Source organism: Diadema antillarum, unplaced genomic scaffold, assembly GCF_040938485.1.
Source record: "Diadema antillarum isolate AM-2024a unplaced genomic scaffold, OU_Dant_1.0 seq00001705_RagTag, whole genome shotgun sequence".
In the NCBI taxonomy this organism is placed as follows: Eukaryota; Metazoa; Echinodermata; class Echinoidea; order Diadematoida; family Diadematidae; genus Diadema; species Diadema antillarum.
Genome location: NW_027272395.1, coordinates 143,564 through 168,179, shown reverse-complemented (window position 1 = coordinate 168,179; position 24,616 = coordinate 143,564). Strand labels below are relative to the sequence as shown.

Genomic DNA, 24,616 nt, shown 5'->3' with positions numbered 1-24,616 from the left:
GATTTGTGCCATAAATCGAGCAGTGTTATCGTTGGACAGCTGTTGGACGTGGGATAAAGGCATCGCAGAGTCACCGTTTTCCTTCTTTTTATTAAAGAAGGCAGCTTATTTCTTCCCTACAGAAAGTTGATACTATACACGTAGTAAGAGCATTCATGTTGAATGGTACATAAAAGTATGCGCATTTTTAGTGTATTTCATGATGTCATTCTGCTACAACTTAATGACCAGCGGTGTGTCTTATGAATCTGAAAAGCTTGAACCCGCAATTTTCCCATGAACGAATTAGATTAGTAAATATAAATTTCTTGAATGCAACCATTGAAACGGTAAATGCACAGAATCACCGATACAAATAGGCAAACAAATAAACAAGCATAAATACACAACACACATATTGAATGTACAGGATATCCCTAAAAAACAATCGAACAAAAACAGCACATGTCCAAAAGGTCTATCTATTGTCACTATTGGGCAAGGCCAAACTTAGGTCGTCAAGCGCTCGCCGCAGTCCATGGTGGTTTGATGTTCGATAATTTTCTCTCCCGATGTCCCATGAATCTCCTAACGTTCGGTTGGTTGCGTTGCGGATTCTGGTCGTCGACGGATGACGTCGATTCCATGGGCTGGTTCGACATCGTCGGACAGCGGAGAATATTCCTGAAGGCCACCTTGAAATCTGGATGCCGCGTTCCGTAGATAAAAGGATTGACGCACGAATTGAAAAGAAATATCATGGCCAGGGCGGGTACTAGTCTCTCCCCTCCGGGTATAACGAGGAGGATGGTATAAGGAGAGGTCAGGAGAAGGAACACGACGATGATGAGGAACAGGTTTTTCGTGACGGACATCTGGCGTGCGCTGAAGACGTTCCGCGGTCTGGGCGCGCCGCCGATGCCCGCCGACACGGAGACGATCTGCGCAGTGACGCGCGCCATGCGTCTGGAATGGACGCGGACATGCCGCCAAATCCGGATGTAGCTCGCAAAGATGATGACGAGCGGAATCGGGTAGAGGGAGGTAGCGATGACGAGGTTATATGTCGGCGAAAAGGGATGCGTGGTGTTCCAGATGCACATGCTGTATCGGGGATTGAATCCAAAGAAGTGGTAAGACACGGCAAACGGGGTTGCCGCCACCGCGACGGGAATCATCCAAAACGCGGCGACGAGAACCGTCAGTGTCTTAGTTGTGAGCATCTCATGAAAACGGTGGGTTGGAAGGGTAATCAGGCAGGCGCGGCTCAGGGCAATACCCCCGAGGGTGTAGAGACTGCACCCCGTACTCACCATGAGGCACATCCCTTCCCACATGCAAATCCAGGACGGAAGGGGCCAATGGTCGACGCAGAGTATGGCTAGCGCCATCCAGGGCAGATTCATGCAGCTGACCAGGTCAGCCACGGCGAGGTTGACGACAAACGTGTTCGTCTTGTTTCGCAACTTCTTGCTGACGAAGACAGCCAGAATGACGAGCGTGTTCCCGAAAGAACCCGTGATACAGATAAAACTCGTAATAGCGGCATAAACGATTCGTTCACTGTAGCTCGCGTAGACAATCGGTTCAGAAAATATGTCCTCGGTACAGTTTTCGAGATCACACATCATCGTATGATATCTGTTTAATGTGAAGAGAAACCGACAAAGGTGAAACAAAATGTTCGGCCGGAAATAGCTTTCATCCCAGTGTTGTCATAATGAAGTGAAAAAAATAAATCATGCGAATGTAATTGTTAGATTACCATTTGTGACGATCCACTTTAATATGGCAGCGTACGTAGAAATATTATTGAAATCACATCAGTATCATTGTTTGCAGTGATGTCATATCTTCTTATTTCTCGACGAGGTGATATCGTGTCGCATACAGACCACGAAATCTACGGTATGATGCTGGTAACACGTTTTTATCATCGTCGAGTTAAAAACCTTGAAAATAATTTCAAAAGGTCAAGTCGAGGACGAAAAATCCAGATGTATCCATCACCATCCAGAAAACAGCACGTCTATTACACTGCAAATGCTCAGGTTAGTAAGCGAGAACACCAAAATCAACTCTGCGAACTTTCAATGACAACAACACCAGACAACGCTGTAGGGAACGCGAGATGCGAGATGCCAATAAATCCAGCCTTATGAATATGTACATGTATCTATCTGGAGATCATAACTAATTTCCTAGTCTGAACGATGACGGCGGTTAGGATGATGTATCGCTGGACGCGGTCACGGCAAGAGAAGATGTGAAATTAGCGAAGTTCCTATTGGCTGGTGGGCTGTGGCGATGGCAAGGATACCACCGCATCATCGTTGCATTCTCTTGACGTGTTATAAGGGACCTTGGAACCCTTCTCAGAAAGGGCCTCTTGCACTTCCACGCGATGTTACGGCTGGTTGACGAATCTGAAAGGAGAGATATAATACGTAAAATAATATAAGATGTTCTTTGTTAGGACATTACACCTTTTGTTCGTCGCGAGTTTTGTCATTCTATATTGCAACTTTGTTTCCAGCACCTCACGCCAATACTGACAATACTTCTGTATTGATAATATCAAGTCTATATCGCATGTGACAGATTCAAGGGAGTTTTAATGACGACGTCACGCTATAAAGCATCTAATAAAAAATAAGTCATCACCTAAAGGGTGTATCTCAGCACCACCATATATCAGCGACATGTTTCTTCATGTAGGATGAGCTAGGAGCAATGCCCTTCAGTACATCGCATCCATCATACGACTTCTCGCTTTGCATTTGATACTCCCCCTTCTGTTTTTTAAATTTTTGATCTACTTAAGAACAATATAAAACAAATATACTTTGCCTATAAATTATAAACGAGTTTCTTGACAAAACTATAGGCCTCGGCGCCTCAAAAATGAATATTCGACTTCGAGGAATGCGCCCCTCAGTGCATAGTTCTTTTGGAGTCACCTCTGCCCATAGTTTTCGAACAAGAAACTCGTCTCTGCATCAACCGTATATTTGACATAAAATAGTAGGCCTATCGTTTGTGAGTCAGTCACAATCCACGCGCGTATAAGATCCCTTTTCATTCAGTTCATCGTAAAGAATAGGGTACAAGCCTATTGATAACCCTGTTAGAAAGTGATCACCCATATAGGACCTACTCAAATTACGGGAGACCAGCGACACTTTATAGTGCAGCTGAATGTGGGTTAGTCCAGCCATCATACCTTGATTTGTTTTGCCCCCCCCCCCCCCCCCAAAAAAAAAAAATCAATCAGACTTCCAGAATTCAAATTTAGTGAAGGCATTAAACATTGACATTAAAACTCTTAAGCAATATGCGCCATGATAAGAGATAAAGATTCTATCTGATCCGTGATTAATGAAGCGTAATGGCAGTCAAGTAATATTTTAGCATTATGTTAGGATACATGATTCAGGCTGTACTGTGACTATCTCTGCTACATATACAGCGGTATATAGTACGTCCATGTTTTTAACGTTCTATCACAGATCAAAGCAAGTTTGCAATAATATCATATCTACCTGACTAGGAAATTCCAAATTCCAAACTTCGTAATCAGTCTGTTGACGAAATTTCTGAATTACACGTCTTCTCCTTGTGTTCGCGCTGCCGGTTTTTGATGAATTTCAGCATGCACCAAGAACGACATTATTGTGGTAACAGTCATAACAAACGTTACTGAGCTTTGCGCTCCATACAGCTATAGTGCAAAAACAGAGTTGTCGATATGCATCTTCACACACGCACAAACACACACACACACATATTAGACTTGGGAAAATACCTGCTGTCATCCACGAAACTCATTTCATTCAATAACGGTGTTATCAAAACACCAATATGATATGTAAGCGTTAAGTGTACCTGTCTGTACCGAGCATTTCAAGGTTAGCCTCGTAACAATATCGCAAATTTTTATTTCATTTTTTTTTTTTTTTTTTGGTGCCTGATATCAGCCCCAAACAAATACACGGATACTTGTGAGTCTCGATAAGGTTACAAGGAAAACCAAAACAACAAAATAAGAATAATCACAAGAAAACTTTTCATTTTGCAAGGGTTCCACCCCGAGGCTGGAAGGCATGGAGTATTGACTATATGCTTCAGCCACGCGAGTGCTGACCTTCATCCTCCGGTCGGAGCCCCCCCCCCCCCCCCCCCCCCACACACACACACACACTCAAGTTCAGTAGCTCCCTTGACACACGTGTTTCCAAGTGGTTAGAAAGATCGAATATAAGCAACATTCAAATCTTTATATCAAACTGTTCTGTTGTAACACACAGCTGCCGAGAGCTATAGTTTGATGTGAGGTGGAATGATTTTCATGATCTTATATTTCTTATCATCCCTTTCCCTCTTCAATCTATCTATTTTCATTTATCGTTTAACCTAATAGTACATTATAGGCTTACCACCCCTTACACACAAGGCCCCATCTATTCAAACTTCACCGCTCACGATGGTGGTCTCCTGCATTCATTATTATTTCTCATATACTGGAAAATACTTACAGTGTATCTTATATGCGTGTTTTGTATATGTTTACTGCACAATACTATTGCTTATGCTTTTCTATTTTTTGTGTAATATTATGTTATCATTCTAAATCACCGCACTTGTTATTCTTTGTCTTTGTGTCTTTGAAATTTGTATTGAATTTGTATTTGATTGAACGCGGAAATAAAAACAAATCAAACCAAACATGAATACAAGTACAACCTATATTCAAAATTAAAGACTGAATACTTGTCTTTTTTGTAATTTTGTTGCACTTGTGTATATATCGATTATGATAGATGCAATATGATTTTTTTTTCTGTAAAAATAGTCACCATTTTCGCGATCATAATCTAGTTGTGATCAGCAGTAACACCACTATCACCACAACTATCATCTTCATCATCACCATCATAATCATCATCTTCATCATCATCATCACCACCATCATCATCATCACCATCAAAATCATCGTGATCAACCCATCATCCCTCTTTTCTCTCCTTTTTTTTCGTTTGGCGTAGACTATAAACGGTAATATAATTTAGAGGTAGGTTCTAGAGCAACCTGACGAAGTACAGTAATCTGCATGGACATCTTTACGTGTACTACAGTATTATGTATGTCCCGCATGTGAGGATGCAGCATATTATACGCTCAGTCATTAAGTGAGAATATGTAGAGATATGCATTATATTTTTCAATGTGTACATGAAAAAGCAAATATCCTATTACATGTACATCAAACGTACCTTGTTACAACACACACACACACACACACACACACACATTGCATATTACATGTATTATGTTATATCTACACTGTATATCTATCTACCAGTGTGTGTGTGTGGATAAATACATGTATATATATATATATATATATACTAGTATATATATATATATATATATATATATATATATATATATATATACTAGTATATATATATATATATATATATATATATATATATATATATATATACATACACACACAACACAATTTTTGTGTGTACTGTACATGCATTACATCATATTATGGTCACTATGTTTAGCAAGCTCCGAGGGTTCCATATAATAAGGGACTGCTTACTGCATACAAGATCAATTCCATGGTATACATGAAGAATGTATTGTGGCTTGTGTGTAAGTGTTACAAATATATGTCTTTAAAGGCTGAATTTGGAGAGCACTCTTAAATCCTACAATAAACATTTCCAATTAGAGAATGCAATGCACATCCAGTAATCAGTAAGCTCAGTCACACAATGTAAGGTTTGCAAGGTTGATTGCACCTTCTGTACATCATCAAACACATCTTTATTTCTTAGATCATAACTTCAACTCTTTAATGCTGTATCTGAAGACATGATACCCAGATGACATCGGAAGTATTGCTACACAGCTCACTGTACTACAGCTCCATTTTGCGATCTTAAAAAAAAGTAAAATGTTGTAATAAATGCGTTATTATACTACTTTCTCAAGCCCTTTGCTTTTGTAGTGAAGCCTTCTACTCTGCACATTTGCTTTATAGTTGTTGTCGAAGTTATCATCTAAAACAACTTTCTCCTGGGGGTAAGGTCTTGCCATTAATCCCAAATCAGAAGATTGTAGTTCAAGCCTTCCTTTTTCAATTTCCTGTGCTGTCAATAATGATTTTGTTTGCGCTGTGGATGAATCAAGCAAGCTGGCTTTTTCTGACTTTATCATTGTTCCAATGTAAACTAAATCAAGTTCGCGTTGCATGTATCATAAAATTAATTTCCAGTCTTGTGTTCGTCAACGTAACTGAAGTCTACTGTACATGAAATACAATCAATATAAAACTGCAAAAGTGTTGACAAAGGATGAACAGCTGCACTGAACTAAGAGCTTGCAACACTAAATTGGCTAGCATTTCTTTGAAAAATGAAAATGATAAATACAAAATTAGCTATTAAAGTTATCTGCAGACTTGAAAGTATACTGCATGCGTGTACATATTACTGTTTTCTCCATCATTAAACAGCACTGTAATATTCTAAGGGCTGAAAAGGCATATATTTTCTTTTTTTTAAACAGTATTTTACCTTTCCTGCATTATACACATGTAGAACAGTGGAGCCTGTAGTTATAGAGGTTGGATATGAACAAAATATTCTCATAAAAAGGTACTTCATGGCAGGTCCCATCTCTTCACATTTCTTTGTTTTTGTACCCGGAGATAGTGAGAAAGCTGATACAACACAATGTAATTTTCATTGTTTTTAGCTTCTCTCGTATCCAAGTTTTTCTGTAATTCAATTTGGGAAGAACAGTACATGTACTGCAAACACAGTAAGAATTGGTGTTTCTGCAGTCACCATCATAAAATATCAATTGATAATACAGCAAAGTTTGGGCATCATGACCAAATTGTGATCCAATTAATATTAGAGTGGTTGTGATTTAGATGTGCACTTCAATTCAAGCTGATACCTGTATTACTCTGAATGCCCTGACAAGTTCTGATTAACTAATGAAATCTTGAACTGTTCCCTTGTATAACGTACTTCTAAAATGAGGAGGAAAACGCAAAATAAACTGAAATTTTCATATCATATACAATGTAGTACATGGCAAATCTGCATCTGAAGGATGTTATAAATTGAGAATTACAGTATGAAAATCAAAATTGACATGAATCGAACTTTAAAAAAAAAGAATGCAGCAGAAAGCATGCTGGTTTTCACAGTGAAATTATCCTTTTCTTTCAGTTGCCATTCCTGTTCTCTATCACTGTCCAATCCACTTGTCTGGAGATGCTGGATTACATATCACTGGGCACTCTGGTGTTTTTTAAAGGATTTTTCTTGATGGCAAATACACCGCGCCCACAGTGTAATAGCTATGCAAGCTCAATACTGTCCAAAAGTTGTCCTTCCAGCACGAGGATGAGACAGATACAGAGGCAGTGAGGACTCCGCCCAGAGTTGACCATCACAGTCTGAATGTCCTGCATACCTCCGCATCTTGGATGTCACTGGCAGCGCGGTATCACTCAGGATGGAACGGGAAGGAGACGGGCTGGCTGGTGCTACGCCCACAGGAGGCTCAGGAGACTTGGCTCTGGCATGCCGGGCTCTCCGCCTTTCTTGAAACCTTGGGATTAGAATCAGACAGATGGGATGGTTTATAACGGTAGTGCAAGCACATGCATCATGCATCCTAGGACAAGGTGCAAACCCACTCTAATCACTTTTCACACACATGTATGAATGGATGTGCGGCAATGTTGTGATTACCTTGTACCAGCAGCAGGATTATCTGTTGACTGTTAGAGCAGGGTTCATACAAAAGTGCACTGAACAGGTTACCCAGGGTAAATTAAACCACAGCTGATGGATATTATCATTCTGACATCAGTTAGGCTAAACTGATGGCACAAGGAATTGGTTCACAAAAATTCATGTTTATTTCAGTATTGTGTAAAACTCCATGTTATCTCTTCCTCTCTTATTATACAGAGCTCCCAAAAAGATATCATAAAGATATTTGTAGTGCATTTTGATTGTTTTCATAGGAAATTGATATTTCAGAACCATGTCACACTTCCATTCACCCATGGTGCACCTGGTGTGTGCTTTTCTGTAGTGTAAAAGTACACATAGACCTCTGTAACCAACCAGGTGTAAAGTTAATCTATACTTGTGCATAAGCTTCACTCAATGAATATGAACAGTGTAATCGAGACATTTTGAATGTGGTCAATATATTATCTTTACTGTAAAAGTGGATATTTTCGCGCGACTAATTTTTCGCGTTTGGCCCGGTAAGAAGAGTTTCGCATGTTTTTAATTCCGCGGAATCAAGACATCATGCATACTGTAGGAACATATGGCAAGCAAAAATATTCGCGTGCTTTTATTTTTGCGCTAGTTTCTGGTTGCGCGAAATGTGCGAAAATTTCAACACCGCGAAAATTTTCACTTTTACAGTAATACATGTACATCATTCATCATTACATAAAGCATCTTACCTCATTTATTCAAGGAATCAACACATCCCCTTTCTACAGTCAGACAAATGATTGACGAATACTAACGTTAGTGTCAGTGTCATGTCATGTCACCTTCAGTAATTTAGTCACACAGTACTGTCATCGATATTCAGCATTGAGATCTAATTACCTCTGCCAAGAGAGGAGATTATGTTTTCATTGGCATTGGTTTGTTGGTTTGTTTGTCCGTGTGCAAAATAACTCAAAAAGTAGTGAATGGATTAGGATAAAACTTACAGGAAAGGTTGAGAATGACACAAGTAACAGATAATTACATTTTGGTAGTGATCCAGGAATTTTTGTGGATTTTATGATGGATTTTTGATATTTTTGCAGGTAGGGTCAACGAACTTGGGAGTTCAAGCTGAGTATTTTTGAGGTTTTCATACACGAGTGTTAAAGTATGTGCTCTAGTTTCTGCTAGTGCTAGGGCAAGGTGCGTTGTGCAGCAAAGGGTTTACGTAACAAAAGGCTTCTATATTGGAATTTAGGCGATTTTAAGCATGCATCGGATCGGTAGAAATCACTGATCTCTATGGTGGAAGAACAAGATCATAGCCATACCAATAGGTGGAAATTAGCTGCTTGGCAGAAGTCTATTCACCTGCATTCACCTGTCAAGTCAGGCCTCTGGAAAGAAAAGTCTTGTAATTTAATGCCCTCCCACTTTCAATAAACTTCCACTGTATGTCAATGAAGTTGAATACTTGACTTAGTCTTCTTTATACAGTGATAGTACTTAGCAGTAATGACTGCTACGCAACTGTGCTGAGCTGAGGTCGAGCTGAGGTCGGGCAGAGTGCTTTTAATAGTTCAAGCTTCTCTACTCTCGACTCTAGACTCTAACAGTTACTCGTGTCTAGATTATTCTACTTCTAACGTTACTACTAAATTAGTTGTAAATTGTGGTCATTATTTAATCGGCAATCAACTGATATCAAGACTCAGAGATAGATAGAAATGCTGGAGACTGATTAACCCCGTCGCGGGGCGCTGTAACACAGTACGGTACGTATTTGTCCGTATGGGGTCGCTGCTGCGGTTAGAGACTGATTAGCTTGCAAGAAAAAGAAAATGAGAAAGGTATCAGTTGACAGCAGTACACGTACTACCACCACTACCACACACAGCACAGCTAGCTCAGCTCCATTTGCTCCAAGAGGGCTACAATTACAAAAATGCACACACCAAACACACACACACAATAACAGAACCAACAACGAAACATGATACATGGGACTATCTAGCTAGTCTACTGAAATATTAAACGAGCTATCTTTTTTTAGCTTACCCAAGTATAAAATGAACGGAATGAATCCAAATTGGAAGGTCAGTTTCCCAATTTTAACCACATCCATTATCCTCTTCTTCGTCTCAGGTTGGAGTTTCACCATCTTGCTCCTGAATTTTACACTTTCTCAGGAATTCTTGATGACCACCACAGTGTTCGTGACGAGCATGTGCTCTCTTGCTTGCTGCTTTAATATTGCATCGGGTGCTATCAGGGAGGTGAGTCTCACCTCCCTGGTGCTATGCATACTACTGCAGCTAGCTAGCGAGCTCGCTGTTATATCCCTATCCCACCCTCTGGATAGACCATATCGACACCACAAATTGGACAACTCGTCATTTTTTAACCAGCACTGCTCTCTGTCACCCATGCAGCCATGCCCTCATCCCTACTCTACTCCTCAATAAACATTCAACGTCTCAGCGTAGGCTTACATACAGACCTATGAATACAGACCTAGAAATAATGCAAAATAAAAGCATGTTTAATTCTGAATGTATCAACAGTGAAAACCAGGGCCGCATTTCATAAAAGATGTTAGGATGGCAACTCTTGCTGGAATGACAACTTCAATAGAAACAGCCAATCAGGAAGCTGGATTCTTGTCGTTACCATGACAATTGCCATTCCAGCAAGAGTTGCTGTCATATCAAGTTTTTATGAAATGGGGTCCAGATACCCACCACCACCAGGGGCGGCCATCCAGGGGACCGTTTCATGAAACTTTTTTGTCAGTGATTTACACTGACAACTGTTAGCTACTGAAATCCTTGCGTCTGATTGGCTGATAGCAAATTTGTCGGTGAAAATCTCCGACGAACTCGTTGATGAAGGGGGCGCCTTTACAAAATTAAAGAGGAGGGGGTGCACGCCCCCCATTTTTCTTTTTATTTCTTTTGTTTTGGCAAAAATAGGGGGGGGATGCCTGCCCCCTCTTTTTTGTTGTCGGTTAAAACAAAAGAAATAAAAAGAAAAAATGGGGGCGTGTGCCCCCCTTTAATTTTGTAAAGGCGCCTCCCCATTACGGATTCCTGGATCCGCCCCCTGTATAGTGATTCTATAAGAGATGCGAATTCTTGAGTCCGTATGCAGCTGAAGCATTAGTAGGGGCCAGGTGGAAAGATCAACCTATAGTGAAAAAAAAAATAAAAGAAAGAAAAGATCGAAAAGAAAATAAGGCCAGCTTTGTCAGTTGAAGGAGAAGAAGATGAAAGAGAAATGTAATCATTATGAGAAATAAAGATTATTTTTTTTCCTTGTCATATCTCTAGGCAGGACTTGCATTGATTGTTTACACACTTTATTTTGATTAGAACGTAAGTATAGGCCCTTATACCTCTCTCCTCAAACAAAAGCTAAATCTTTTACTGCATTTTTTATTTTTTTTTTCAGATTTTCATTTCCATAAGAGGGACTGCTACTTACAATTCATCCCATTGCAATTCTAAATTGTTTATGTCATTTTGGGTGGTAACAAAACTATCATCAAAAGCCAGAAAAACAAGCAAACAAACAAACAAACAAACAAACAAACAAACAAACAAACACTCCCCAAAACCAACCAAGCAAACAAACATACCAACAAACGTAAAATCGATGGAAGAATTGGAATTGAGACACGAGGGAGTGGCGTGACGTTCGAGGGTCGACTTAAATTGTCAATGATCGAGAAGATTGGAGACCTAACCCCGTCGCGGGGCGCTGTAACACAGTACGTATTTGTCCGTATGGGGTCGCTGCTGCGGTTAATTGGAGACCGTGCTGGTAGTAAACAATCAAAGAGACTTGCCAGATACATGGTGTGTCAACAGTAAGTGGAAAAATCGGTGAATTTATTAAAAGCTATGAGCAGGAGACTTTGAACTTGTTCAACTCAGTCCATGTTGGTCTTTCCAAATTGCTCTTTTCTTTCTCACTCAAATTCAAGTAGTAACAACTTCCTGTGTGTCTTTTTTGTTGTTGTTGGTATCAGATACTCCGGTCCCACATACTGCATTTGCTGTTGTCAAATATAGCGCGTTGCATTGCACGCAATGTCAACGAAGTTATACTCCACACTGATCTGATCTGTGCGGTCGGTACTACCAGTGTAGTAACTCGCACTGCCACTGCAGTATATTATTACTTTTCTAAATTACCTATGATGACGCCCAGTAAGTTAAAGACTTGTAGAGAGCCGTAGCAGTTGCATTATGACTAACAACTAACTAAACTGGTCTTCATAAACATGATAAATAAAGCCAGGTAAAGGAAGATATATTTAAATCTTATTTGCCATGGTGGAAACCCCCTGTGTGCCACGTTATTCTGAGACACGAAGGTAGTCATGCTTTGAGAACAATTCTGTTTTTCCAATCTTTATAACTTTTACAAATTTCTGTTAAGCTGGACATAATAGTTACGCAAACTTGAAGAGAAATGCCAAGCTTTGCTTTGATATAAATTGTATGACAAATCTACTTCTTTTTTATTTTTTAATGACCAGTTGCTACATGTCATTACTGTAAAGGCATTACTTTTGCACATGAAACCGTGAGAGAGCACGCAAATTTAGTTGGGAACACCGCTTGATAGTCAATCACCACATAGAATGCAAGCTGTATGTAAAAGGAACAAAAGCGTGAGAAAAGCCTTCATTGTACCGCGGGATTAGGCGATTTATCGATCGATTTAAGTGGATTAGTGCGTTTGAGTGGAATATGCGAAGTTGGCACGCCGTCGACTGAGTGGGACGTGCGAAAATGGCACATAAAGAGTTAATTTCAAATGTAATTTAGACCTAGAGTCGGGGCACCAGTTTGCTGCATGCTGCAGGGGTCCAGTTTGCGGCACCCCTAAGAATATCTAACCATATCTTCAAAAGTAGAAGGGTATTTTTTTTCTAAATTGTTTTATTTGAAGAGCAACTGAAGAGCTTTCTTTTGATACCAGAATCATGAAATAACTCGGATAATGGCCTTCATAATTCTAATTTAAACCATCTGTGTCACGCTGTTTTTCAAAAAGTATGGCTTTCTTAACAAAATGTTAAGATTTTGTTCTGTTGCTAGGCAACCACCATCATCCCTTGTTTGTATCTTTATACAAAATCTTACTATCAAAAGAGGCCTGGCATGGTAAGGATTCCTTGTGTAACTGTGTTAGATATTCTAAAATTAATTTCCTTTGTCAATCAGTTTTGAGGATTGCAACAGTGACCAAAATGTCGGGGATGGGTCCGGTTTGCGGCACCCCTATGGGATTTACACACATAGCGCTATTTTACATGTCAAAATGGGTGGAAATTGATGAAATACATGCAATCTTGAGAAAATATGAAATCGTGAAGGATCGAGATAATGAATCCAAATAAAGTGTTCTGGCAAGCGGAAAACTAGTTGGACCTTCAAAAAATATTTTGTTTTTGCAAGATTTCAATGGTTGAAAAAATCAGGGGACATTTTTGTGTGGGTGCTGCAAAGTGGACCCCCTGTCGCAAACCTGGTCCTCTTGGTTGTTGCAAATTTTCTGCATAAGATTGATTATCATGACTAACGGTTAGGGTAATTGTCCACCATACAAAATTGTGATGCAGTGTCAAGAGGCCTTTGGTACCTCTTCCAATAAAAAAAAAAAGATAAATAAATTAATTTCTGTTGCCCATTTTACCAGAATACTACTAAATACCCTTGAAAAGGCCTTAACCTGCTGCAAACTGGGTCCGCTACTCTACACAGTGCAGTGTAAGTTAATAATGGTCTCAGAGTTTTCCGACTGACTTCACCGACTGCCCAGTGGTGCATGTAGCTGTGCCTGTACCGTGCAGGCCATATGTGTACCTCTACCTCATTTCCTGATGATTATGAGAACCCCTGGCAAAAACAGTCAATATCATGACTGATTGCCATTAAACCTAAAACAACAACAACCCTATTCCATGGTGCAATTTTGAGTTCGGCATGAACTAATGATTGTGTTTAAAAACTACAACATAGTAGAGGTTCTAGGCCTACTCTGTTCAAATACATCCATGTCCATGCTACATATTAGCAGAAGGCTTGATGGATGCATTTTCCTCTTCTTTTCACTCTTCTTGTGCCAGATTAACAAATCATGACAAAGTACTCGGATTCCAATCATGGCAGTGTAGTGCTAGCCCAACTCCAGTGTCTACGCACAGAAGCCCTCCTGATTGATGTGTCAATTCAGGTCAGCTCAGAGGTCTTTGCTTGTCACAAGAGTGTTCTCTGCGCCTGCAGCCCCTACTTCAAGGCCATGTTCACTGGTGGGATGTCGGAGAGTCGACAGGAGACTGTCGTCATCCGAGACATAGAGCCATCGTCTCTTCGCCTGCTCCTGGATTTCATGTATACAGGCAGTGTCACCCTCAATGACGGCAACGTCCAAGATGCATTCGTGACCGCCAACCTCCTGCAGGTAATGCCACTCATACATTTCTGTGCAGAATACCTGGAGAAGTCCCTTAGCGTCGTCAACTGCATTGGCATATACTGCCTAGCGAGCTCGTACTCCTGCACGAGTCTCCAGGAAACGGCCTGGGAATTCATCAACTACAATTTTGCCCAGGTCTGCGGGCAGGATGAGTTTATGAGTGCGCCCAGCAGCGTGGTGAAGAGCATCGCTGGGAGTCGGATGCTGAATGTGAGCTGTGAGGGGGATGTCTTCGAAGCTGTGTTCCGTTGGTTCACGAAGGACCCGGAGAGTAAGATTCAGAGCACGAGAGACATTCTCAAGCTTGTTGGCATGAGTTCATTGGAGCGGACGCAAATTGCTAGAGCAAGGGCAGAGCAATTGTTGCCATCTCTTGAGGAAGGTGCTTCAGGTTCCCTCCCTGAGAATGCTGAAGAGAGTGAATGCTTGGGAGCGTCTGCAGGACGAAGTATACAGAGTGCAATAGGGTCTTACTCTAGGCTTGGGATGAGTTCACAGGAACTGCTGCTCCTGGCAGGAAGGTATGGTCGACAGCACACCATCTTTTGTGTACACATCCCTAGTAGGCGATGTTTCTTCTTGGACCTGCCACCCATCTGCAGGACATTTGGTGCCCTTGTGACAGTGGTAGACAACGAACTGTATGCCATCACCAACGACTACCAGGACAAGAGTACCTTCCACTATAATCACATACGAAAAAAGTGGACGCAGGTGTCCCAGCGGTTACAGGGACGCACAGACTTTCAAATACAGGCAGTCAATGGCAAGATCTTCATCATGGGTGGCCTGAATGACTGGGAAATCCTCAATAGTGTAGAGTGTTACGACCCATCTCTGGATGAGTGGCACTTCAGGACTCAGATGCCGCGAGATGTCATTGACTTCACAAGTGCCGTCTATCGAGACAGCATCTACATTTTCTCGGGGAGCAGGACAATGTGCTACAACACGGTCACTGATCTGTGGACAGCAACTCTCCCGGCCATGCCGACCCCTCGCCTTCGGTCAGCGTGCGTAACCCTGGGCAATGAGATCTGGGTGATTGGGGGCTCTTCGGCACAGTCAAGCACCGAGGTGCCCTGCACTCAGGTTGAGCGTTATTCACCAGACGGGGGTAAGTGGGAGACTGGCAGCCCCCTCCCAAGCCTCCTGAAGTTCTGCTTGGCCACCGTGTACAAGAGCAAACTCTACCTCTGTGGGGTGTGGTGTGGGGTCCATGAGATGGGGGTCAATGTACCTGTCCAGCTCCACCCACAGTTTGACATCTACCTCTTTGACAGCGGCAGGGGAAAATATGAGGACATTGCCATCGATGTTCCCCTCCAGGATGTGCTTTCATGTTGCACAGCCAAACTTTTCACAGAAAATATCACACCAGTGGTTCAGCGATGAAGTTTGAGGCTGTGTGACTTTTTTTATGATACACATTAACCATGTGTGATGATTATTAGATTACAAATGCTTTGTCCAGCCATAAATAGTTGTCAGTTTTGAATATCATTTGTGTTTCTTTTTAAGCACTGTATCTATTTGTTAGCTTTTGATCTTTTGTGTGGGCCAAAGTAGATTGGAATCTTTGTATTCACTTTTCAAAATGAGTTTAAACATATTTTGAAATCACTTTTTATACCTTAAAGTGTATTTGATAACGAAGGCTTTTGATTAGGGATTTGTGTTTATGGTTCTGTGGCGACATTTTATAAATGTAGCAAACAATCATGGATATATTGTCAGTTCTGTCAGGTCTTTTCTTTCTTTCTTTACACAATACATTGTACATGTATTTTCTTACCAAGGCATCATTATGAAAATTTAGTAGATACTGTACCTGTATTCATATAAAGTTGAAAGTCACTGTTCTACTTTTAAGAATGTCACCCATACACAATGTTGTTGCCTGTATGGGACAAATGCTGTAGTTTACGTCATATGGCCAACATCAAGAATTGATTGTCAAGTACATGTATGTACAAAAGTCATGTCAAATTTACTTCATAAAGGAGTAGTTTGAATAGTTGACTCACTTACATTGTATGAATGTGTCAAAAGCTATGGAGTGTATGAATATTTGTTTGTTTGCTCACTTTTTCACTAATAATTTATATTCTTTCTGGTCAGTTTATTCTGTCTTTATTTGTGTATACTGTGCGCATATAATTTCTCTAGAGATCACAAATCATGTAATTCTATTCTCATGTTGCTCCACAATACCTGTGAGTGCAATGGAATGTTTGTTGCTGTTTTTTTGTGTGTCATAAAAATCAGAATGGACTGTTATAATGAAAAAAAAAATCCATCTGGCATGGACTTAAAACCCAGCTGAAGGAAGTTTGCTTCTGGAATAGTACATTTGGAACCACAAATTAGTTAATGTGGGAGTGCTCGTTTGTGCAATAAGTGTCAACTCAGTGATTTTCACAATCAATGTCTATAGACACTTGCATGATTTTTACAGTGACCATGTTATCATGTGATTATACAAGTAGAATACATTCAGATGATTAATTAGTTTTTTTCCACTCTTGACAGTGCCAAGACTTTGTGCAAACATGGCAGTGATTTAGCAGGTACTGTATTTTACTTTGTCTTTGCGAAGTGATTCATGTGTAAATTTTCACACAGATTATCAGTGTGTTTGGTACAATGCATATATAGTAAGCTACACACGCTGTGGAATTATGTAAGTTTGGGGAGGGGATTACTGAAATGAAAATTGTTGGAATCTGGACATCTGCTGCTGTTTTCTGAAAATGAAGGCAGTACACGGTAGTGCATTTTTGCTACCCTGGTTTAGCGTATGCTGAAGTGAGCTTTCTTTTTTTTTTAATGTACAATGTACATTTTATATGGACTTTGTTCAAACTCAGAATTTAATGAAAGCTTGAAGAAAATTTGTCTTTTGATGTTTGTTAAATTCTGATATATAAGAAAAAAAATAATTGAGCAGTTTGTCTTAAATCCTTATTACAGGATGTGAGATGAGCGGATGGATGGACAACATCAACCCCAAAGTGTGATGCCTTTGGCACAATCTTTGGGATTGAGGCAAAAAACATTGACATTTATGAACAAAGTGGAGTTTATCATGTATTGAAAGTCCATTATACAGTGTAAACACAAGATAAAGAGATCTGATTTGCGGTGTATCTTGTAAACGGTAGGTACAGTGTTCATCTTTTTTTTTATGCCGAAGGGTGCCGGAGGCATTATGTTTTCGGGTTTTCCGTCTGTCCATATGTACGTCTGTCCACATTTATTTACGCGATAACTTGAGTAATATTGAGTGGAATTTTACCAAACTTGGTCCAGGTGTGAAGTATGATGGGGCAATTACTTGAATAGATTTTGGATGAAATTGGCTGAGGTCAAAGGTCAAAGGAAAAGGTCAAATCATGAAATTGTATCTGTTTACAGGATAACGCAAGACTGGATAAAGCAAATTTCACCAAACTTTGTCCAAGGATGACATATGATGGGGCAATTACTTGATTAGTTTTTTAGTGAAATCGGCTAGAGGTCAAAAGCAAGATCAAATCCTAAAATCTATCTGTTTATGCAATAATTCAAGACTGGTTGAAGCAAATTTCACCAAACTTGGTCCAAGGATGACATTTGATGGGCCAATTAAATAAGTAGTTTTTGAATGAAATTGGCAAGAGGTCAAAGGTCAAAAGCTCAAGGTCAAATGCTCAACATTTCACTATTTTCCCCATATCTATGCAATTCCTGAAGGCATTTTCCTGAAACTTAATGAATACATGTGCTACCAAATAAAGATTCCCCAGAGAGAGTTTCAGGTCATGAGGTCAAAGGTCAAAAGTCAGATGAAAACATTAAAATTTCACTTTTTTTCTCCATATCTTGCATTTGGTTCAAGATACATGATTATCTTCATGGAACTTGGTACATTGACTGGCAGGGATTATTGAGGGAATTTAGGGGTCGTGGGTGAAAGGTCAAGTTTAACTCCTCAAAATTTCACTATTTTTCTAGGAGAACCATGCATTATGGCGGAGACATACCAGCGACATTTCTACTTGTTTGTTTGTTTTTTGTCCTGAAAGGGCAAATATTTTCCCCTATTATTTTGAATTGGCTCATCGACATGAAATTTAGTACCTGGTACAGTGAGCACAACTTACTGATCACGAGAACCCAAGTTCCAACTGTCTTAGAAATAGAACTACAGTCAGGACTGCAAGAATTTTCTCATAACAAAATCTTGTTAAAATGGATAAACTAAATAAGTGACATTATTACAGCTCTCCTTGAAAATCTTTCATAATAAATCGTAATGAAATTTCGTTATGTTCATCTTTGTTTTTTTTTTTATGGGGTTTGCCTGTATGAAGAATCCACACAGTGCCACTCAGAGAAAGCAGAGTTGTTTTTATGTCTCCGCCACGAAGTGGTGCTGGAGGCATTATGTTTTCGGGTTGTCCGTCCTTCCGTCCGTAATGAATTTTGTGGACAAGGTAACTATCAAAACCTTTTGAGGTATCCTAATGAAACTTGGCATGTATGTGTGTTAGGGGGTGAAGTTGTGCCTATCAACTTTTGGGTGCACATGCTCAAGGTCAAAGGTCAAGGTCAGATGCATAAAATTTCACCATTTCCATCCAATGCCTGAAGATATTTTCTTGAAACTTAGTGTATACATGTATTACCCAATTAAGATTCTCTGGTGAAAGTTTTGGTCATGAGGTCAAAGGTTAAAGGTCAAAAGGTCAAGTAAAAATATTAAAACTTCACCTTTTTTCTCTGTACCTTGGACATTGTTCAAGGTCTCTTCATGGAACATAGTATATATACATGTACTGACTGGCAGTGATTATCTAGAGAATTTAGGGTTCATGGGGTCAAAGGCCAGGGGGCAAAGGTCAAGGGCAACACTTCAAAATTTTACTAAATATTTCCCTCATGTTTATGCAATGCCAGCAGGAGTATTATTTTTTTTTACACTAGGTGTATGCATGTTTAACCTAATAGAGATTCTCTGGAAAGTTTTTTTTTCTTTTGTTTATGCCTCAAAGGTCAAAAGGTCAAAGATCAAGTGAAAGTGCTGAACTAAGTTTTTCCTCCATATCTCGGAAGTGGCTCAAGTTATCTTGAAACGTACTACATATTCATGCATCTTCTGCCTGACAGTGATTATCTTATGAATTTTAGGGTCAAAGGCCAGATGAAAGTGGTAACAATTTACTATTCAATACAGAAATTGCACTTTTTCTCCATACCTTGAAAATTACTCAATGCATAAACGTATAAATGGGTCAAAGTCAAGTTAAAGTCCGTAAATCCCAAATACATGCTCTCCTATTCATCCAATTAAACCTAGGTCAAGGAAGGTGAGCATTGAACACATTTGTGACAAACTTGTCATTTTAACATTTTGCCAATTTTGTGAAAATGTAATCACACATTGTCCACATGTACTATTTAGACCCATTAGGAGAATCATGCATTATGGCGGAGGCATACCAGTCGCCATAGCGACATTTCTAGTTCATGTCTTGTATTTTAGTGTTTTTTCCGGTTCTTTCTAATTTTCTGATTTAGTTTGTAAGCTTACAAAGTACAGTAGAGCCAACATGTTACAACCTGTGTCATGGGTTTTCACAGGACTAGTAAAGTACATGCAGCACCTTCGATTGTGAAGGTTGTACTGCGGTCCATAACGGGAATATAGAAAGATGTGCAAAGCATTCAGTGAAGATTAATGATCACTGTGCTGTAGCCATCCCCCACCCCATTCTATTTTTTTCTTCATTGTGTTTTTAATGTTATTGAGCATAATTTAGTATTGTTCTAAGCTACCAAAACTTGTAACCCTGTGTTGCACAATTGTGTTCTTTGTCGTACAAGTTATAGCTGTCTAGTATTACAAGACCTGTTATACTAGTATGTACATCCTACATCTGCAAAGATATTAAGGGCATGCATTGTGCATCATCATACATGTATTGATTTTATGTGCCTGTGATATACAGTAGACTGCAAATGTTCGTTACTCATAAAGATCATACCACATGCTTCTGTCCAATATTCCACAGGCTGAATATTTATTCACAGTGAATACATTGTACTTGTATTTTCAATATTTTTATCTACAGCTACTGTGTTTAGCAGAAGGTATTCTCATGTCATTAAAGTAGCCATAGTGGTGCATAGTCTACTTCTTAGTGTGTGGTTTTGTTTTTCACATTCTCTATGCACGCATGGTTCCTCTGTGAAATAAAATTGATGTGTAATCGTGTAATGTACATGTATGTGAGTTCCTCACAACTGAGAAAGAAATGAGTGTACATCCACTGTTTTAACCTGAACTGAACCACAAATACACAATACAATTGTAGTACATGTAGGTCTAAAGGGAGTAGCCCCAACAACATAGAAGCAATGTCAAACAGTAACTAGTAGCGGATGAAAGAAAAGCAAAAATGGCTTTCTACATATAATTATTATTATTCTTTTTTTTTCATATGGACAGATCAAAGAACCATACAGGAAAAGAAAATGTACACTGTATCTTTCATAGAAGAGTTTTGTGTTCAGTGTACTGATGTATTACATGCAGTTTATTTTAGAGACAAGCCTCATACCAAATACATGCAAATTCAAACAAGCTTGACATGTCTATGGTGTACCTCGAGTAGCACTATCACTACACTCAAAGTTTACAGCTACAAAATAACTCTAATCCTTACGATACGATGCACAACTATGAATTTTTTTTTTTCTTGTACTGCCATCGGAGGTTGTAGGGACATTATGACAAGTGTTACGTAGAAAATGGTGATTGGATACCAGTGTTTGTATGATGGCATCAACTCGGAGCCACATAAAATTAGTGCAGTTAAGATGGGACAGGTTGCTAGAATTTGGGTAGAGATATTGTGGTTGACAGTTGTCTCGGGACAATCACCTACACGCTGAAGACAATTAGGTCCTACCCCCTCCCCCCCCCCAAAAAAAAAAAAAAAAATATATATATATATATATATATATATATATATATATATATATATATATATATATATATATACTGGTTAGTGACAAGGTTAGAGTAAAATTAGGGTTAGGTTTACTGTAGGTTCAGGGTTACAATTTGCATCATGATTTGAATTAGGTTCAGGATTACAATAAGGGTCAGGAAGGGTTTGGGGTAATTGTCTTAGAACCCTAGTTGGACTTCTACATACAGTGTATTCATTTATATTTACCATTCACTGGATAAATGGAAAACTCAGTCATGTGTTAGGTGTGAGCACATTGTACCACTTCCATTCAAATACAACTTAAGGCACAAGATTTCCTGGCATTCAAATTCAGGTCTGATGTGTAACAAAGAATGCAATTTCTTGCCATGCATGATTATACTATTGACAACTGAGAATGAAGCTCCGCTGCTGTGTGATCATTCCACATGGAACGTTTTATTCTCCACATGCTACGGCAAGAATTGTACAGTTGACTCACTACTGACATGGGCGGTAAAATGCTACACAGTGCCTCAGCAAATCAAGCTGCCTGGTTTCCCTGGCAAACTTCGCAGTGCTCTCATTACATTGAACTGATTTTATTCAATGCCTCACATGAAAGCATCTAACAGCACACAAATATCTATTAAACTTGTACTTGGCCTTGATGAAATGCATTTACTATTACCATAATATACCACAACACATTTATACAAGTGTCATACAAAGGAGAAAGCTTATTCACACATACAGTGATGCGGCGAGATGGGTATGCACAAAAATATACAACAGTTTCTTCTTTGGACACAACCAATACTGATGATTTGGCTCTCAATATTTTACATGGAAGAGTGATCATATTCATTTCATTATCAAATTGTATCAACAGCCCCACTTAATGAATACAAATAAATCAACGGCAACAAATTTCCATGAATATGTGGTACATCTGAATTATAGCCCAAAGCACAGAGAGCATATATTATTATTATTGTACTACACTGTATTATTATTGTACTGCATGCATTACAAAAATTGTGTTTTTTTACTTTTCAAATCTTACACATTGCTTTGTAATGAATATTTCAACAAATTATACACAAGTCAAAGTAAATCATATACACGAACTGTCGACAAATTTACATTTCTGATTCAACTCTTTCTGTTCTCACACACCAATGTTACAAAAAAACACACTAGCTCATATGTACACATCGTAAGTCTTTGTTTTTTCTTTTGCCAATGCACAATCATGATCAAAATATATACACCTGTACTTATTCTCCAGATTTTGTTTAAGAATTTAAAAATAAGAGTAAATGTGCATTTAGACTTTACTGTATCTTCTTGTGGAATCACTGTCAGATGAACTAGCTTCCAAAGTCTTTTGTATCCAACAATAAATACATTTTATTATCATATATATTCATCATCATATTCATAATCATTATCATCATATTTTTTACCATGATTACTCACAGGTAACTTCCAAGATGTTGCTGGAAGGAATATCAACTCTTGTAAAAGCACTAGAGTAAGCAAACAAGCATTGAATCATATGCACAGAATCTCATAATACAGTGTACGAGATTTTCTTTATTTTTTACTCAAATCATGTGAATTGGATGCGTCATAATCCTTGGTGCCTAATAAACTCACTCAATGCACTAGCAGATATCCAACATTAGATATTAATGGTACTTACTGTCCCTGTGAGGATAAAAGACATTGTTAGGCAATGCTTCCCAATCAAAACAAACACACAAACAAACAAACAAACAAACAAACACTCTGAGCCATACAGTCCCACGAGTTACAAGTGTCTTTGACATTATTCAGATACAAGGCTGTAACAAAATTACCAACAAAGTGATCATTAGATGCTTCTAAACAAGTAGGAAAATCTGAAAGTGGCTGGATTAACAATACTGGTACTCAATTTCCCCTTACACAGTAGCATGAGAATTAAAACTATTTTGAATGAATATGAATTATTCTGCAAACAGCAAAATTTCAAAGAAAAAATATTTGTAATTAAGTCCATTCTGGTTTTTGTTTTCATCTATCTGCATAATGTTACCTCAAGTACAGTCCACCTTCCTAATCAAACAGCCCAGTCTGCAAAACATATATTTTTGAACTAAGCCACAGAATCATTAAATAGCCTGAGTGTCCTTAGGCAGGGATAATGGTAAGGACACTTGTTGTTGTTTGGAGCACTTATTTATCATTGCCATCATTATCTAAACTGAGTTAAACTGCTTTGCTAGTTAAAGGGAGTTTGGGAAGGCTAACATACATCACACTAACCCCTTCAAAAGTAGTTGGCTCTTGTGGAGAAGAGCATTAAAACGGAAAAAATTCACGATAGAAATAATTTCAGCTTTTATTGGAGAGCCACTTACTATCATTTCAGATACTCACCTCACCATATAGTAAACATATAAAATCTTTCATATTTGCAAGGCAGTGAAAGTGTCCTCTCAAGGTTTTTACTTATTAAAGGGACATGAATGCTGGATTCATGAGGGCACTGTTGAATAGTAAAGATTGCCAGCACCTTCATTATCAAGATTGGTGACGTAAAGCTAGTTAAATGTCAATCAAAGAAAATCGTGTATCTACACTCAAGTTTCTATGGTCAGGGGTAGTAAGCAAAATTTGTCTTTGAAGGATCCGTACGTATTAGGCAGAAACCGCCCGGGACAACAGCCAAATCAAGAGACAAACTGTGATTGACAGTACTGCGACCACTTTCGACATACTCACCACAGATATCGTTTTTGTTTGGTGGACATTTAGAATGTGGCAGATGTGTAAGCATGGGTTCAATGCAACAGCGCCCTCTTGAATCCTGGGCCCGAATCCCTTTAAACTAATTCAGCCCGACACATACACTGTATGACATATTGCAACTAATCCCAAAATAAAAGGCATCATACAGAAATACATGATGCACAAGAAGGGTATAAAAAAAAAATGGCAAGAGCTGTTTTACCCAAAAGAAATAGCAGTCATCAGCGATATCAAGGTTTCAGAGTGTTTTTCTTTTTTTATATTTTTAAACTACCGACATGTTTGCCATATTATTCTTGGCATTAAGACAATTAAAAAAACTTATTACTGCAGTTGCACGGTGCTTTGAGCTGACTTTTTCTGACTTGGTCTACATGAAAAACGAAAGGGACTACTTCAACTAACTGACAAATTGCCCTACATGGATGTAAACAAGCACTGATTTGATCAGTGCTCGAGTAGCGGCCATGACAAAAGAAATCATGGGCATACATACTTGCGAAGGATTCGAATCTACAATATCCTAATCTTCGGACGAGGCGTCTTGTCCAGTAGACCACCGAGCTTTCGACAGCTAGTGCCAGTTCTAAACCT

General features: G+C 39.1%; 2 protein-coding genes across 2 annotated transcripts; one reads left to right on the top strand and one right to left on the bottom strand.

Annotated features, from left to right (window-relative positions):
• Window positions 1–497: 497 nt before the first annotated feature.
• On the bottom strand, window positions 498–1,607 carry LOC139711812 (melatonin receptor type 1B-B-like). Its single transcript, XM_071623663.1, has one exon. The coding sequence runs from the start codon at window positions 1,605–1,607 to the stop codon at window positions 498–500; it is 1,110 nt and encodes a 369-aa protein (XP_071479764.1).
• Window positions 1,608–13,899: 12,292 nt separating this feature from the next.
• Window positions 13,900–15,712, top strand: LOC139711804 (kelch repeat and BTB domain-containing protein 8-like). Its single transcript, XM_071623656.1, has one exon. It carries the CDS (start codon window positions 13,905–13,907, stop codon window positions 15,636–15,638), a length of 1,734 nt encoding a protein of 577 aa, XP_071479757.1. The 5' UTR covers window positions 13,900–13,904; the 3' UTR covers window positions 15,639–15,712.
• Window positions 15,713–24,616: the final 8,904 nt, after the last annotated feature.

What these genes read in the sequence shown, in the direction of transcription:
- LOC139711812 (XM_071623663.1), bottom strand. Translation starts at nt 1,607, where the DNA reads ATGTGTGATCTCGAAAACTGTACCGAGGACATATTTTCTGAACCGATT.
- LOC139711804 (XM_071623656.1), top strand. Translation starts at nt 13,905, where the DNA reads ATGACAAAGTACTCGGATTCCAATCATGGCAGTGTAGTGCTAGCCCAA.